This window comes from Culex pipiens, chromosome 3 (assembly GCF_016801865.2).
Source record: "Culex pipiens pallens isolate TS chromosome 3, TS_CPP_V2, whole genome shotgun sequence".
NCBI classification, from domain to species: domain Eukaryota; kingdom Metazoa; phylum Arthropoda; class Insecta; order Diptera; family Culicidae; genus Culex; species Culex pipiens.
In genome coordinates, this window is record NC_068939.1 from 82,629,455 (window position 1) to 82,642,925 (window position 13,471).

General features: G+C 39.9%; 1 protein-coding gene across 2 annotated transcripts in view; it reads right to left on the minus strand.

The window, feature by feature from the left end:
* The window catches only part of LOC120421328 (terminal nucleotidyltransferase 5C), a 158,322-nt gene extending 145,059 nt beyond the window's left edge, over positions 1-13,263 (minus strand). Inside the window, exons 1-2 of one of the 2 annotated variants that reach the window (XM_039584496.2) lie at positions 13,203-13,218; positions 11,812-12,552 (exon numbers count right to left, since the gene is read on the minus strand). In XM_039584496.2, coding sequence (XP_039440430.1) covers positions 11,812-11,847 — 36 coding nt within the window. In that variant the 5' untranslated portion in view covers positions 11,848-12,552; positions 13,203-13,218. Of the gene's footprint in view, positions 1-11,811 lie in introns of both variants that reach the window. The other variant, XM_039584495.2, reaches the window with a different exon arrangement.
* Between the last annotated feature and the right edge of the window lie 208 nt (positions 13,264-13,471).

Genomic DNA, 13,471 nt, shown 5'->3' on the forward strand with positions numbered 1-13,471 from the left:
CCCACTGAGTTTGGCTCGCGGATCTATTGACAAAAACTTGTCGATTTTGACGATTTTTGTATCTAACTTTTGCACCTTCATTTAAAATCACTCAGTCATCGTAAAAATTTGGTTTACTCCAAAGTGAGCACCTCTCAAAATAAGGTGAATTTACACACTTTATTTTACTTACTCAGAAACATGCAACATGTTGTAAATGAGTGATAGAAAAAACTATCATTTGATGATTCCTACACCAAAATATCAGAGAGTATAGCGACCGTCACTATAGCTTGTGAGTTCTATTCTTTTAACTCACGATTGCTAGCAAGAGCATTAACGTTCTAACACTCCTCCTCTTTTTCTCGCTCATGCACACTCGCCGAAGATTCTTTTGTTTTCTCAAAAAATCGCTATGAATGAACGCGAGAGAGGGATTGGAAACCGATCACGCTTTACGTCCCGACTGAGTTGGCAAATTTTGTTTTGTGGCGGCTTTTGTGGCTACACTCTGATGAGGAGGGATGATTGTGAATACGGGAATGAGAGAGAAAAAGAGAGTTGTTGCACGGGATTGTGTAAACACGTCATAGAAATCGGCAATTCCTGTTGCTGAAAAGTTTACGACGGAAAGAAAAAGTGAACCCTGCTCAGAAGTGAGCACCTCTCAAATTAAGGTGAATTTACTCACTTACACCCTTACCAAAAATCATTATTTTTTGAGTTCCAAATCCCACTTTTCATACGAATTTTTCAGTTCAACCCATATAACCATTTTTATGGTTGTAGTACCTGAACTCCAAAAATCGTATGAAAAGTGGGATTTGGAACTCAAAAAATCATGATTTTTGGTAAGGGTGTAGTTTTCGGGTTCCGAGTGAAATTCACTCAAAGCTGACAGTTAACCGATTTACTCATACCAATTGCGGATCATCAATTTGCCATTTTGCTTCACCTTTTTTTAAATGAGTGTCTCATTTAACCAATACTGATGCGGCCTACAAAATCAATACGATTCTAGGGAACTCACACAAAATGCATCCAATGGTTTTGTGAGTAAACAAACTTTAAAAAAAATCAATATCTGACCAGGAAAAAAGAGTTCTGAGATTCTTTGCAAAATTTTAATGAAAACAGAGTTTCCGTGGAAATGAAACAGGTGAAATGGTGGATCTCATTTGGGTACAAAGCTGAAATGTTTCGGTTTATACGCAAAACTGATAAAATATCATTATTTCATAGTTAACAACAAAGGGTCAACAAAGGAAACGGATTTAGAAGACGGGAGACGTTATTGCTTCACTTTTTTAAAGAGGACAAGGGTAATTCTCCACGGTATTGGTAAATATGTTCCGCTTGGAGTTGGCTGTTTTTTTGGAAACGTTTTTATTATTATAATTTTGATTGAAAAAAAAAACCTAAAACGTATTAGTCTTCAAGTAAAAACAGCACAATATCACGTCAACTGCTTGAAACTGAACTGTCAAAACTGCTCGAACGCGCAAATCTCAAGCCACTGAAATTGTGCGATCGAAAATGGAGAACAATCTGTTATGGTGCGATGATGTGCACTCTAAAATGAATGATACGTGTAATATATTTATACAAGAAATGGATTGCAATCGTGAACATAGTGCTTTGACGTAGATGTGACGTTGTTTCAATGGATGACTCTATGTCGTAATTGTTTTTGCTGATCGTAAGTAAACGCGTAATTAGATCACCATTTGCAGTCATAATTTAGATCAAATACCCAAATTTGAAAAATATGTGGTTACGTCATTAAATTTTGATTTGATGTTCCAACTTATCCGAAGTGGGATTTTTCTGAGGAATTCAGGTTTCAAGTGCGGACTGAAGTGCAATTTTGGAGTTTTTTTTAATCAACAAATAAACAAATTTTCATTTTTTTGCTTTTTGGGTGTTTGTGAAACCATCTAAGTAAAAGGCAAAATTTAGCCAATAAAACAAACAATATTAATTTTGCTTGGTGGACCTTTTTAAAAAAAAACTCCGGAACTTTTCATGGTGGGACTGTTTGGACAAGTACAGTCCAGACTCGATTATCCGAAAGCCTTGGAAAAAATTCATTTCGGATAGTCGAATCACAAAAAATCGTCTGATTTTTGTCTGATTTTTATTGTTTTATACATTGAAATTATTTTTTTTTATTTAATAGAGAATCAACTATTCAAATTTGAATTTAATGAGACCGTTGAACTCGAATTATCCGAAGTCCCATACAAACCTTCGGATAAACATGACTTTGGATAACTAAGTCTAGACTGTATACGTTTAAGGCTATACAGTAAAAAAAATCATGGTAAAATTTCATCTAAAAAGGAGTACATCTTTTATGTCAGAAAAAAGCTTTAATTTTACCTCTAATAATGTGTAAATTTACATCTGGCAGACGCTAGGAAAAAATATATGTAATCCCAATAAAATATCAAACCAGCGATAGTTATATCTAGCTTACTAAGTCCGCACCCCATCCCGCACGGCCATCTCGTCGCTGTGATAACTGGACAATCCAAGCCAATGTAGCTCTACGTATCTCGTATATCGTAAATGTACCCCATATGCAGTAAATACAGAATACAATGTACGGAGCACATAGAGCTACATTGGCTTTGGTCGTCCAGATTTCACAGCGGCGAGATGGCCGTGCGGGTTGGGGCGCGGGCGTAGTAAGCTAGATATAACTATCGCCGGATTGATATTTTTTTGGCATTACAGATATTTTTTCCTAGCGTCTACCAGATGTAAATTTACACATTATTAGAGGTAAAATTAAAGCTTTTTTCTGACATAAAAGATGTACCCCTTTTAAGTTGAAATTTTACCATGATTTTTTTGCTGTATACGTTCAAATATGAAAATCTGGACAGTTTAGGCGACGACACGACAAGCCACTCGACTCTAAAAAGTGGGCACCAAATCGGCCTACCCCTCCGGTTCCTTTGGAACTGGAAACGTCAAACTGGATTTTCTTTGAAAAATGCTTCAGTTTGGCAGCTCTGTTGGAGCAACTGGCTTTTGACATCGAGAAATGTCAAATCTGACAAAAATATTTTCGACGACGAAAATCCGGCAAGGTCGGCAACGAAAATTAAGTTTTGAACGGCAAGTTTTGAAAAACAGCGAATCCGGAGAAGGACCTGGTCGCTGAGAACCGAGAGGATGCCGCCGGGAGCCTACTCTTCGCGTCCTCCGGCACCGAAACCCTCGGAACAACAACCTACCAGACGCAGATTGTGATAGGCAGATTGTTGTTAGTTCCGGGAAAAGTGAATAAATTCGACATCCCGAGAAGTACATGGTGCCTGAGGACCGATGAACTGACGGCCCCGTCATAGTCCTAACGGACCACTTTTAAAAATATTCACTAAAAGGCACCTTCTGCACTAGCTATTCATTTGGCACCAAATCCTTGAGAAGCTTCGATTTTCTTTCCTACGTCATGCAGCCGGGTTTCCTTGTTAGATCGATGGTCTCCGACAAACTTGAATCGGTTCAACAACTATAGGAGGGGGGTAGGGGGGTTCGTTTGGTAATTGTGAAGAGATGAGAAAAACCTCTTGAGCACAGTGATTCTGCAAGAGTCGCTCGGTGGAAATGCCCGTCGGTAGTTTGACCTAGAAGATGTGTTTAAGACCAGAAAACCGAACGAGGAGTTTTTATTTGTCAATCCGGTAGTTGTTTTGTCTGTGGCGGCCACTCCCAGTGGCTTGAGAATGGCCGTGTCGATCAATGCCGGCGAATGGGCCGCGCCGGAGTAGAAAATGGACAATAAAAACGAGCAGATTAATCAACAGTCGCAGTACGTGGTCAAGCTAAAAGAGCCGATTACGAACGCGCCTTGACCAGCTTTGTAATCTTCTCCGGCATGTCCAAACTCTTCGGACTGACGTACCGCACGTCAACGTTGTACAGCGTCAACTGCCGCGCCTACGAGTGCACCGTCCTGTCATGCTTCAAATCCCCCACTATGATAATGGTCAGTCCGTTGACCGTTCCGATTTCCTCCCTGATGGTGAAGATGTCCAGCAGGGATTGCGTGGGATGTTCCCCGATTCCGTCGCCGGCGTTGATCAGTGGCTTTCGGCAGTGGTGGGCCACTTTCGAGACAGCTCCCGGTTCCGGATGTCGCAGCACTACCACATCCGAGTAGCCGGCCATTACGAAGATGCTGACCTCGCCCTTCTTGACGGAGGAGCTCGTTTCGTCCATGTAGATTACGCGACCTCCGAGACATTGCATTGCCCCCGTGACGCTGCAGCTGGTCCGCGCGCTGACCTCGTAGAAAACGGACGCCATGATCTTCCCGCGCAGCAGGTCGTCCAACGGTGATCTTTCGTTATACAAGCTCGCATCTTTTGCGCAACGTTGAAGATCTCGTTGAGCTGCTTCTCGCTGAGCACGTGCTTGCCAGCCATGGTTCGTTCCTTCGGAGTAAGGTTAGCGGCCTGAAGGAGGACGTCCTTGCCGTAGTAGCTGGTGGAGTCACAGCGGATGCGAGGAAGTGGAGAAGTTGGGTGGTTTTAAGGGGCTTCCTCAAAGTGAACTCCGAGTTGGATTCGTTGCCGGCGAGCAGCTTTGAGAACAAGGCCTTTATCGTGGCCGTTTTCCCAAAAATAGCGACGGGTCGTGTCCGTCCAATGATCCGTTGATCTTCTCGACAGGCCACCGTCGGTTTCTTGAGATGTCATTCTCGCACGTTTTGGCCGTAGACCGGATTAGCGTAAACAACCGCGCAGAACTACCCGGTAGACGCGCCCCTTGACCTTTATGCCAGCGAACGAGGACCAGCGAGCTTTGTAGTGCGGCGGGACTTCCGGGATGATCCACTCTTCGTTGAAGTCATCCTCGACGTAGGTGTTGGGTTGTTCCGGGAGGCCGAAATTCCGCTTGGGGTTCTTGTAGAACTTGGCGATAAGGTCTTCCAGCGAGAGACGATTCTCGTTGAAGGTGGTCAACAGTAGCGGTAGAATCATTTCCAATCCTGGCGAAGGATTATCCGACTCCTTCTCCCGCTTCGTGTGAGGCGCATGATCCGGAGCAAACACTTCGATAACGTCCAGATTGTCCCACAGGGCTTGATGATCCTTAGGACAGCACACAACCAGTCTAACCTCACCATTTCCATGTCCAATCCGCCGTCCTCCTTCCGTGCCACGTGACAGATATGGATCGGTCAATCAACCAACGACGCCAGCAAGATTAGCACCGCCGTCGAATGCCGTTCCGCATGAACGCAAACTGGCACCCTCTTGGGCCAATTCGACAAATGCTTCTGCCACACGATCATGTCCGTCAACTTCAACGTCGTAATCGTCCCCCTTCTGCGCCAACTCCTTAACCAGCTAGAACGCGGCACGATCAAGGATCAACGGAGTCGTGTTCGGTATCGCCGTCGATGAAGCGGGGTAGTTTGACGATGGTCCGCGAGGACATACAGCCGGTGTGGTTCTTCATGACGGGGACCCTTCCGATACGGCTCATGTCCTCCACCAGCAGCTTGGTTCACTTGACGTCCGTTACGAGGGGATCAAGTAATCGACGGCCAATCTGAAATAGATAAGGAAGGTCTCGCATAGGTTTCCGGAGCATAGAAGTACCACGCGATTTAATTTAGAAATATATTAAAATAGAGTTCAACAAAATTGAAAAAAATGAATTTTTGTGTTTGTAAACATTAATTTTCAAATGTAAATATTGCAGTTCGATCAGTGTTGCAAGTTGATTTTATTTTGTGGGAAAACCGAGGGGTCTCTCGATTTACCGTGAATTTGGTGGCTCACGGTGATTTCACGGGATTCACGGCGGGACCAATTTTTAATCAGATTTTTCCTCCGAGTGTCTTGTCGTGTCGTCGGTTTAGGCCTTTAATGATTTGTATGAAATTTGTTTTCACAGGTTTATTGGATTCCTTTAAGCAATCTCTAACTTTCAACAGATTTGCCTTATGATTAAGACTCTACCAACGCTGGTCACCAAGATCTTTCCATGGAATTGAAGTAACGATTAGATGACCTTTATAAAAGTTACTTGCCTGTACTTTTCCTGATAAATTATGACTTTGTGAAACAAAGTCACATTCAAAACGAGTCATATTTCCCCTCCCCCATACAAGTAAATTTCTCAGAATCGAAATCTCCAAGATGAATACGCTGAAATCTGTGCAAGTTTCATTAATCTTTCCAGGTTTGCCCCTCAGGCAAAACCCAGGTGTTTGGTCAAGGTCTAAATTTATCGTTCCTCCTGGCCGGGCGATAAGTTTGACTCCCCCCTCGGTAGACCAAGTTCTAATAAAGTACCCCTCGGAACCAGAACTAGAGTCTCCGGACCCGGACCCGATTCTGTAAATGCCAAATTAGCATAAATACGTAATAATCCTACACTTGATGACTCTGGCTTGAACTGAGGAGCTAAGGGGGAGGGGATAAAGATCAGAACACCTCAGCAAAGAATCGTTGACTTGGATGCTGGCAAAACAGGTTTATTTAACATTTTATATCGATCCGAGATCACTGCGCTGCTGCACCCTAACGAGAGTGAATCCAACTTGGATTCGGGAGTCTGCCGAGAGTGAAACAAGGTCTGGGGTTGATTTCATCAAAATCAAAATTCAAATAGTTATTCGTATTTTTTTTTTAGATTCTTTAGTTAGAGATACTGGAAATAATTTAATTTAAATTATTGGTTAAAAATAAGTTGTTGATGTATTCTGAAAAAAAAACTAGTTATGATAGAATAACAGAAAATATCTATTCAAACTTGAATCACATCAAGTTTACCCCACACTGCCAGAATTCGATTTCGTTTGAATTGATCAAGAAAAAGGAATCACTGCTCTCCCCCTATCCCAATAAACAGGTTCTCCCGGGAACAGGTTTCAACCTTAATTCTGCGCCAATAAAGTGTGCCCACGAAAAAAAATAAAATAATTATCCTCTCCAATTTCAGCTGGTTTCAGCTCCAAAAGGTAAAGGTTATATAATTTCAAACTCGGGAATAAACTTTTTTCTTCTTCTCCCTCTCTGTTTATACGTTTGATATCTGATGATGAAGAGGTTCCACTTTTCACGGTCGACTGTTCGTTGGGGGGGTATTCAGCAGGATCCGGTTTCTTGAAAGGGTGATTCTGTTTTGAAGATTTATACGATTAATTTTAGCTAGTGTCTGATTTCTGATAAGATTGAAGTTTTTAAAAAACTCATTTATGTTAAAAATCGTCAACACATTTTTCCAAAAACTCAACCGAAATTTCTCTCCGTGCAGTTGATGAACCCAGAAGCTCATTCATACTTCGTTTAACTGCATGTTGTAAAGTCACATTACACACACAAATCGACTTGTCATTACCATCTTCACCCCGACGAAGTTTTGCGAAAAGGTAATCGCTCTGTCAAGTGCAGGTGTGGGAAAAAAAGAATAAACGATGAACGAAGGTAATTTGCCTAAGCCCCGGCAGACGTTTGCTGTGCAACTCTCCCTCCCCGGTAAATGGGTGCCATGTAATACGAACATCTTTTGCAGCCAGCCGGTGTTGTTTTAGGCAACTGGTTTAGGGTGAATGGGAACTGAGCGTTTCTTGCCTCAATCTTTAGTTAATCGACTGTTGTCGTTTGTCAAAAAAAAAAATTGTTCAAAACAATATCAAAGTCGTTTTTCAGTTAAATTTATTCATTTAGGACTGAATGTTAGGCAAATAATCCCTTAAACAGTTCAGACAATCCTAGCTATACCTTGGGTTAAATCAATTCTAATTTAGTCCAGTTGATTCCATAGAATAAATAACTTTGTAAACCTGGGTCTCCAATTTTTAAGATAAGCAAGCAACGAAATTCTTAGAAATTTAAATCGCAAATTTCATAGGTGTAATGTTCTTATCGTAATTGATTCAAGTTCTAACCCCGAAGCAAACTGATTTTATTTACGCTAAAAACACAATCAAACGTTCTACATCGAGTTTTAAAGCTGATAACAGATTCTTGAGGGGAAAGTAAAGCAAAAATTGGAAGCGTTGAAGTGATTCGACAATAATTATGTTTTTAAAGATGTTTGTTGTTCCAAAAACGAACTCAAAATTACACTTATTATATTTATGCACAGTGAAAAAAAAGGGAAAAACTTAATATTAACTTTAAAAACGATGTAAACTATGCCAAAATAATAATACTGCACAATTATCCTGAAGGAATACAGTGAAAGTAAAAGTTAACTTTATGAATAAGGCGTCATCCATAAAGTACGTCACGCTCTTGGGGGGGAGGGGGGGTTGTCGCAAGTGTGACAAAGTGTGACAAGGGGGAGAGGGGGGTACGTGAGACTGTGACGTCACGCTAGACTATTTCTTTAATATTGATTTTTTTTAAGTATAGCTTTAAAAATTTAATGTTTGATAACTTATAAATCAAACACGATTCAAGGCTTTAAGAACCAGAGTTTTTGATGATAGATTTTATATGCTTCAAAAAACTGTGATGGTGATTTTTATCACTACAACATTGAACAAAATTTATAAAATCCCAACGCAACCTATAAAAATTAAAAACATTCTCGAATGAATTCCGAATTTCAAAATCATCCTTTTTATAAATCATGCCACACAGTAAAAAAATGTGTTAATATCGAAGCTGTGATTTCTGAAGGTTGAATTTTACAGATTTATTGATGTAAATTTACCTCAATTTAGACTCAAAAAGTGTCATTACACCAGAAAAGTGGTGAAATTACTCATTTTCGGAGGTAAAATTACACATTTTTTCTGACATAAAAGAAATTGTACAAAACACAAGATAGTGCGGAAGGGGGGGGGGGGGGTCAGACAAAACGTGACGTACTTTCTGAGAGGGGGTCAGAGCCAGCGTGACAAAGTGTGACATAGGGGGGAGGGGGGGTTAATTTTGGCCGATTTTAGCGTGACATACTTTATGGATGACGCCTAATATGTATTTTTAACTCAATAAAAAAAATTAGGTTACTTCCAAGCGATTTGACAATATTGTTTTTTCTGCTTCTGCTTAATAAATTCTTCAATTTGTTTGTTTAAAGCTGTTTTATTGGATATTTAGAACACGATTTTGTTTGTTATTTATTTAAGCAGACAAATTTCTGTTGCTTTTACAGAAATAAAAACGCATCGAGTGAAAAATGCATAAATTCACTAGACAACTTATTTCAGAATTTGTCTCAAATTTAATCTTCGAGAAAAAATAGCGTGAGAGAATATACCTTAGAACGTTGCCAACGATGAAATAATCATCATCAAAAGAAAATCTTTGGACGTTCGTCAAGAGAAAAAATCCGAAGGGATCTTGGCTCTCCTCTCTCACGCACGAAAGATCGGTAAAAGGAATCTAAAAAATCATCATCATGATTATTCGGAGCAACATCTTTTTCACTAATACACTTGCAAGTGTAACGTCACACGTCGAAAAATGACCTGTCACATTTTGTAGATGGGCAATGTGTGTAAACAAAGTGAAATTAATATTTTGAAGTGGTGCTGCCAATAAAAATCATAAGCAGATTGATTTTCTTGGAGAATTTCGGGAGCGATTTTCTTTTGCGTGATTTACCTCCTCTCTCTTTCGCGGGTGAAAAAAGTTCGCAAGCGAAAATGATTTTTTTGCGATTATTCCATACCTGGCCGTTGCAAATATTTCTCAGATTTAATGTTTGTCAGATATGTAAAAAAATTCAGTAGGCATTTTTATTTGTTTTTTTTTTCAATTTCAATGGAAGTAAAAGTCTAACAAATTAAAACTATATGAAATGCATTAAAACAAAAAATATCACGAAATGCTATTTACTGTCAACAATTGGCAAAACGAAAAGAAAAGGCAACAACTTCTAAAATATAATCTTACATAGAAGTTTGATTCTTTTATCCATTTGTTTTTGTTTTTTTTTTTATAAAGTCTACAAGCCTTACCCGACAAACTTCGTTCTGCCTTTTTCGTTTGTTGACGTTTTTACCTGTTTTGCTTATTCAGCCTCCTGTGATCAAAATTTGATTTTACGTAACTTTTCCCATACAATCTGCAGATTTTCCGGAATAGGTTACAGAGTGGCCAAAGTTGTAACTTCTTGGCGTAAGAACCTTCCTTGGACTTATACGAACCCAACGAAACAAAGAGCACCTCGATCCGACGTTCCGTGTTGAATTGATTCGCGTTCGAACAAAACCGTCGAAATTTTTTATATATATAGATTTATATTTTTTTAAATGGTCCAATAAGGCTGGTACAAATATTTTTAAAATACCCAAAAAGCTATTTTTTATTCAATGGAACTGTTAAAAAGAACAGATGTAAAAAAAGGTTTAAATAAAAAAATAATAAAATTGAAATAACAAGCTAGAATTTAAACATTTTAATGAAAAAAATCAAAGTTTTCACGAAAAACATTTTTTTATCGAAAATTCACTGAAACACGGAGTATTTTTTCAATTAACTCTTACAAGTTAAAAATTATTCTAAACGCAGGGAAATTTTAAATTTTAAACATTTTAAAATATTTGCAGCTGATTGTACTGAAAAAGTCATTAAAATTTTGAGGATTTATGAGAAAAAAATGCCCTCTAAAGGGGGAAAAATACTTTGAAATATATCTGCAACAGACTTAATTTAAAAAAAAAACATGATGTTTAGATAAATTTATTTATCAATATTTAAATATTTTTAGCCATAAGTTTAAACAAAAATGAAAAGTTATGTCATATTTTCAATCCAGTCGTTTAAAAGAAAATAACTGCATTTTTGTGGATTCATAATCATATAAGAAAATTAATAAATTTTCCAAAAATATACAAATTTGTTGAAATTTGGATGAAATACATTGAAATTTAAGAAAGAGGCTAGATTTTTTCTCAAATAGTAAAAAATGGAATAAACGAACTCCACTAATCAAATTACTTAAGTTTCATAGTTTTGAAAAAAGGCAAAAACTTGAATTGTGAACATATTTTAAGCTGTTAATATTTTTCCATCCCAAACGAATGACCATAACTGCAACAAAGTAACAATTAACAGCTTATCGTGATACGAAATCGCATTTACTACCGATAAGGGAAATAACTTTTTCCAAGAATTCCAACCGATTGTGATCCCTCGCTGTTTGAGCCATAAACTTATCGATTTGCTGGTGCGTGTAAATTTACAACTTATCAAGATATCAAAGAGACTTGCACTTCTAGTAACTTCTGGAAAGTTGCGTTGTTTCAAAAATCTCAGTTTGTTTTGATTTTTTTATATTGAGTTCATCTAAAGAACTTTTTTTTTAATCTGCGATCGTAAACAAGATTACTTCGGATTTCAGGAAATTAAATTCAAAGGAAATATGGCTTATTTAATTAAACCAAGTAATTCTCAACCATTAAAGCTTGATTCACAAATAAAAACTTATCAGAAAGCTCGAAATCATCAATGAAATTATGGGAAATTGACTGCGCTTCCCTCAGCAATATCTTGGAATCAAACAAAACCCTACGCGCGGGTTAGTAATTTGCATCATTACAATTCGTATAATTTGTATTACTATCAAACAATCATTTTCACACTAATCGCCCGTACGAACCATACGTTCATTTGCATAATTGTGAGGCGCGTTAAAAAAACGCGTGTTCCTTCAAATCACCTGCGAATTCACATTATAAGAGTTAATCACGGTTATTTAAAGTGTAAGTGTTGCATAACTGGCTTATACGCCGAGTGATCTTCACCGTTGAAAACCGACCCACAAAAAAAACGCTCAATTGGGCATGCCTGATTTGCATATCTAGTTCACTAGGGGGATTAATACAGAGAGAGATAATTCACCTACCTTCTCATTATAGGGATTTATCCAAGCAGATATCATGAAAACAAATTTCCGTCGAAGCGGTCCACAGGAAAAAGAAAACAAAAACGACGATCGGCTGCGTCGTCGTTGACGTTATTTTTTTTTCAACTTCTTCAGTTGCTGTAGCTGTTGCTTGTTTGCTGTAGTGGTGATTACTTGTATCTTCCACTTTTCGCCTTTCGAAGACTACGCTCTCACTCCTCCAACTCGAAACCCTTCTACACTTTTCTCCTTCTCTCTCCGTGTGCGCCCGATTTATCTTTCCGCTGCTTTCTTCTTCGATCTTCTTCTTCACCTCTCTTTCCCTAACTCACACTCGGCGACGACGACGATCGAGAAACCACACGCGTACGTGTGTGCGAGCGGCGGTCGGTCGGTTACTAATTGCAAATTTATTTTTCCTCTAGCAAACACACACACACACAACTTTTTATTTGTGGTAATGTGTAGAAAAAAAAACTCCTTTTTCGCGGCTTCTTCTTCCGGCTGAACTAAATTCCGTGCGAAACTCTGCCCGCGAAACGGCGCAATCTATTGTTATCACACACGATCGCGATTGGCCCAAATACGCACCCGAATTCGGACGCACGATCGGGAATTGTCGCGCAACACGATCACGGTACTCACACGAAGGTCGCCGCTGCAGCTGATCGCGAAATCTCGAATTTGAGTGTCTTTTTTTGGGGGTTCGGAGTTATCTCGATCACGATCGCGACTTAGTCACTGGAGATAAACGATAATGATTAACACCTTTTGGGTTATGATCTTTCGATGTGTGTGAGCAAGTAGCAGCAGACACAGCTGGTTGATCCGCTCGACGAGGTTTCTTCCGATTCGTTCCGACTCGGTAAGTTTCCAAAGCGAGATGATCGATTTCTCGAGATCTCGACGTCTACGACACACTGGCGCTTCAAGACACCGCACAACAGATCACACTATGTGGACTCTCTCACGTTCCAAATTTAATCCCAAAATGCTCTGTGTACTGTGTACTATCCCACTGCTGTGACGAGCTGATCCGATTACGTCGTCGTCTTCTGTAGCTTCCGTAGAACAACCGTAAGTGATTACACCAATCGGAACTACACACTGTGTTGCACGAGAACGAGAAGTTGCGTGTCACGAAACGGCTAGCCAGGCTAGGATTTCGATTCCCTTGGGGTCTCTTTTGGACAGATTGTAGCACGACTTGGCACCGCAAGCTCTGCCGCCACTTCTATCTATCTATCTACACAAGTGCGCGCTCCTGTTTCACCGCTCGATATCGGGCTAACACGGGGCAAGACTCTTCGTATAAACGAGGGGGGTTAGGGCACACACTCCGGGAAAGCAAGCAAAAAATCGCTCAACCAATTACGCTCGACAATACTGACTGACTGACTGCACTGGACGCCTGAACTCGACTCCGCGACTACGAACCAACGACTACGCGCTTCAACGGTTCCGCAGCTCGCTGATACTCTCTCGTGTTGGGGCGCGCGCGGGCGCCTTCACTCACTCTCTGCTGCCGAAAGCCCTTCTCTCGCTCTCTCGCCGCCGCCGTTTTGCGGCGATCAACCTTGCTCTCACCGGCGGCGGGGTCACTCACCAACACAGCAGCGCAGCAAGTAGGCGATGAGCGAAAGTTGTTTTTTGTTCGCGC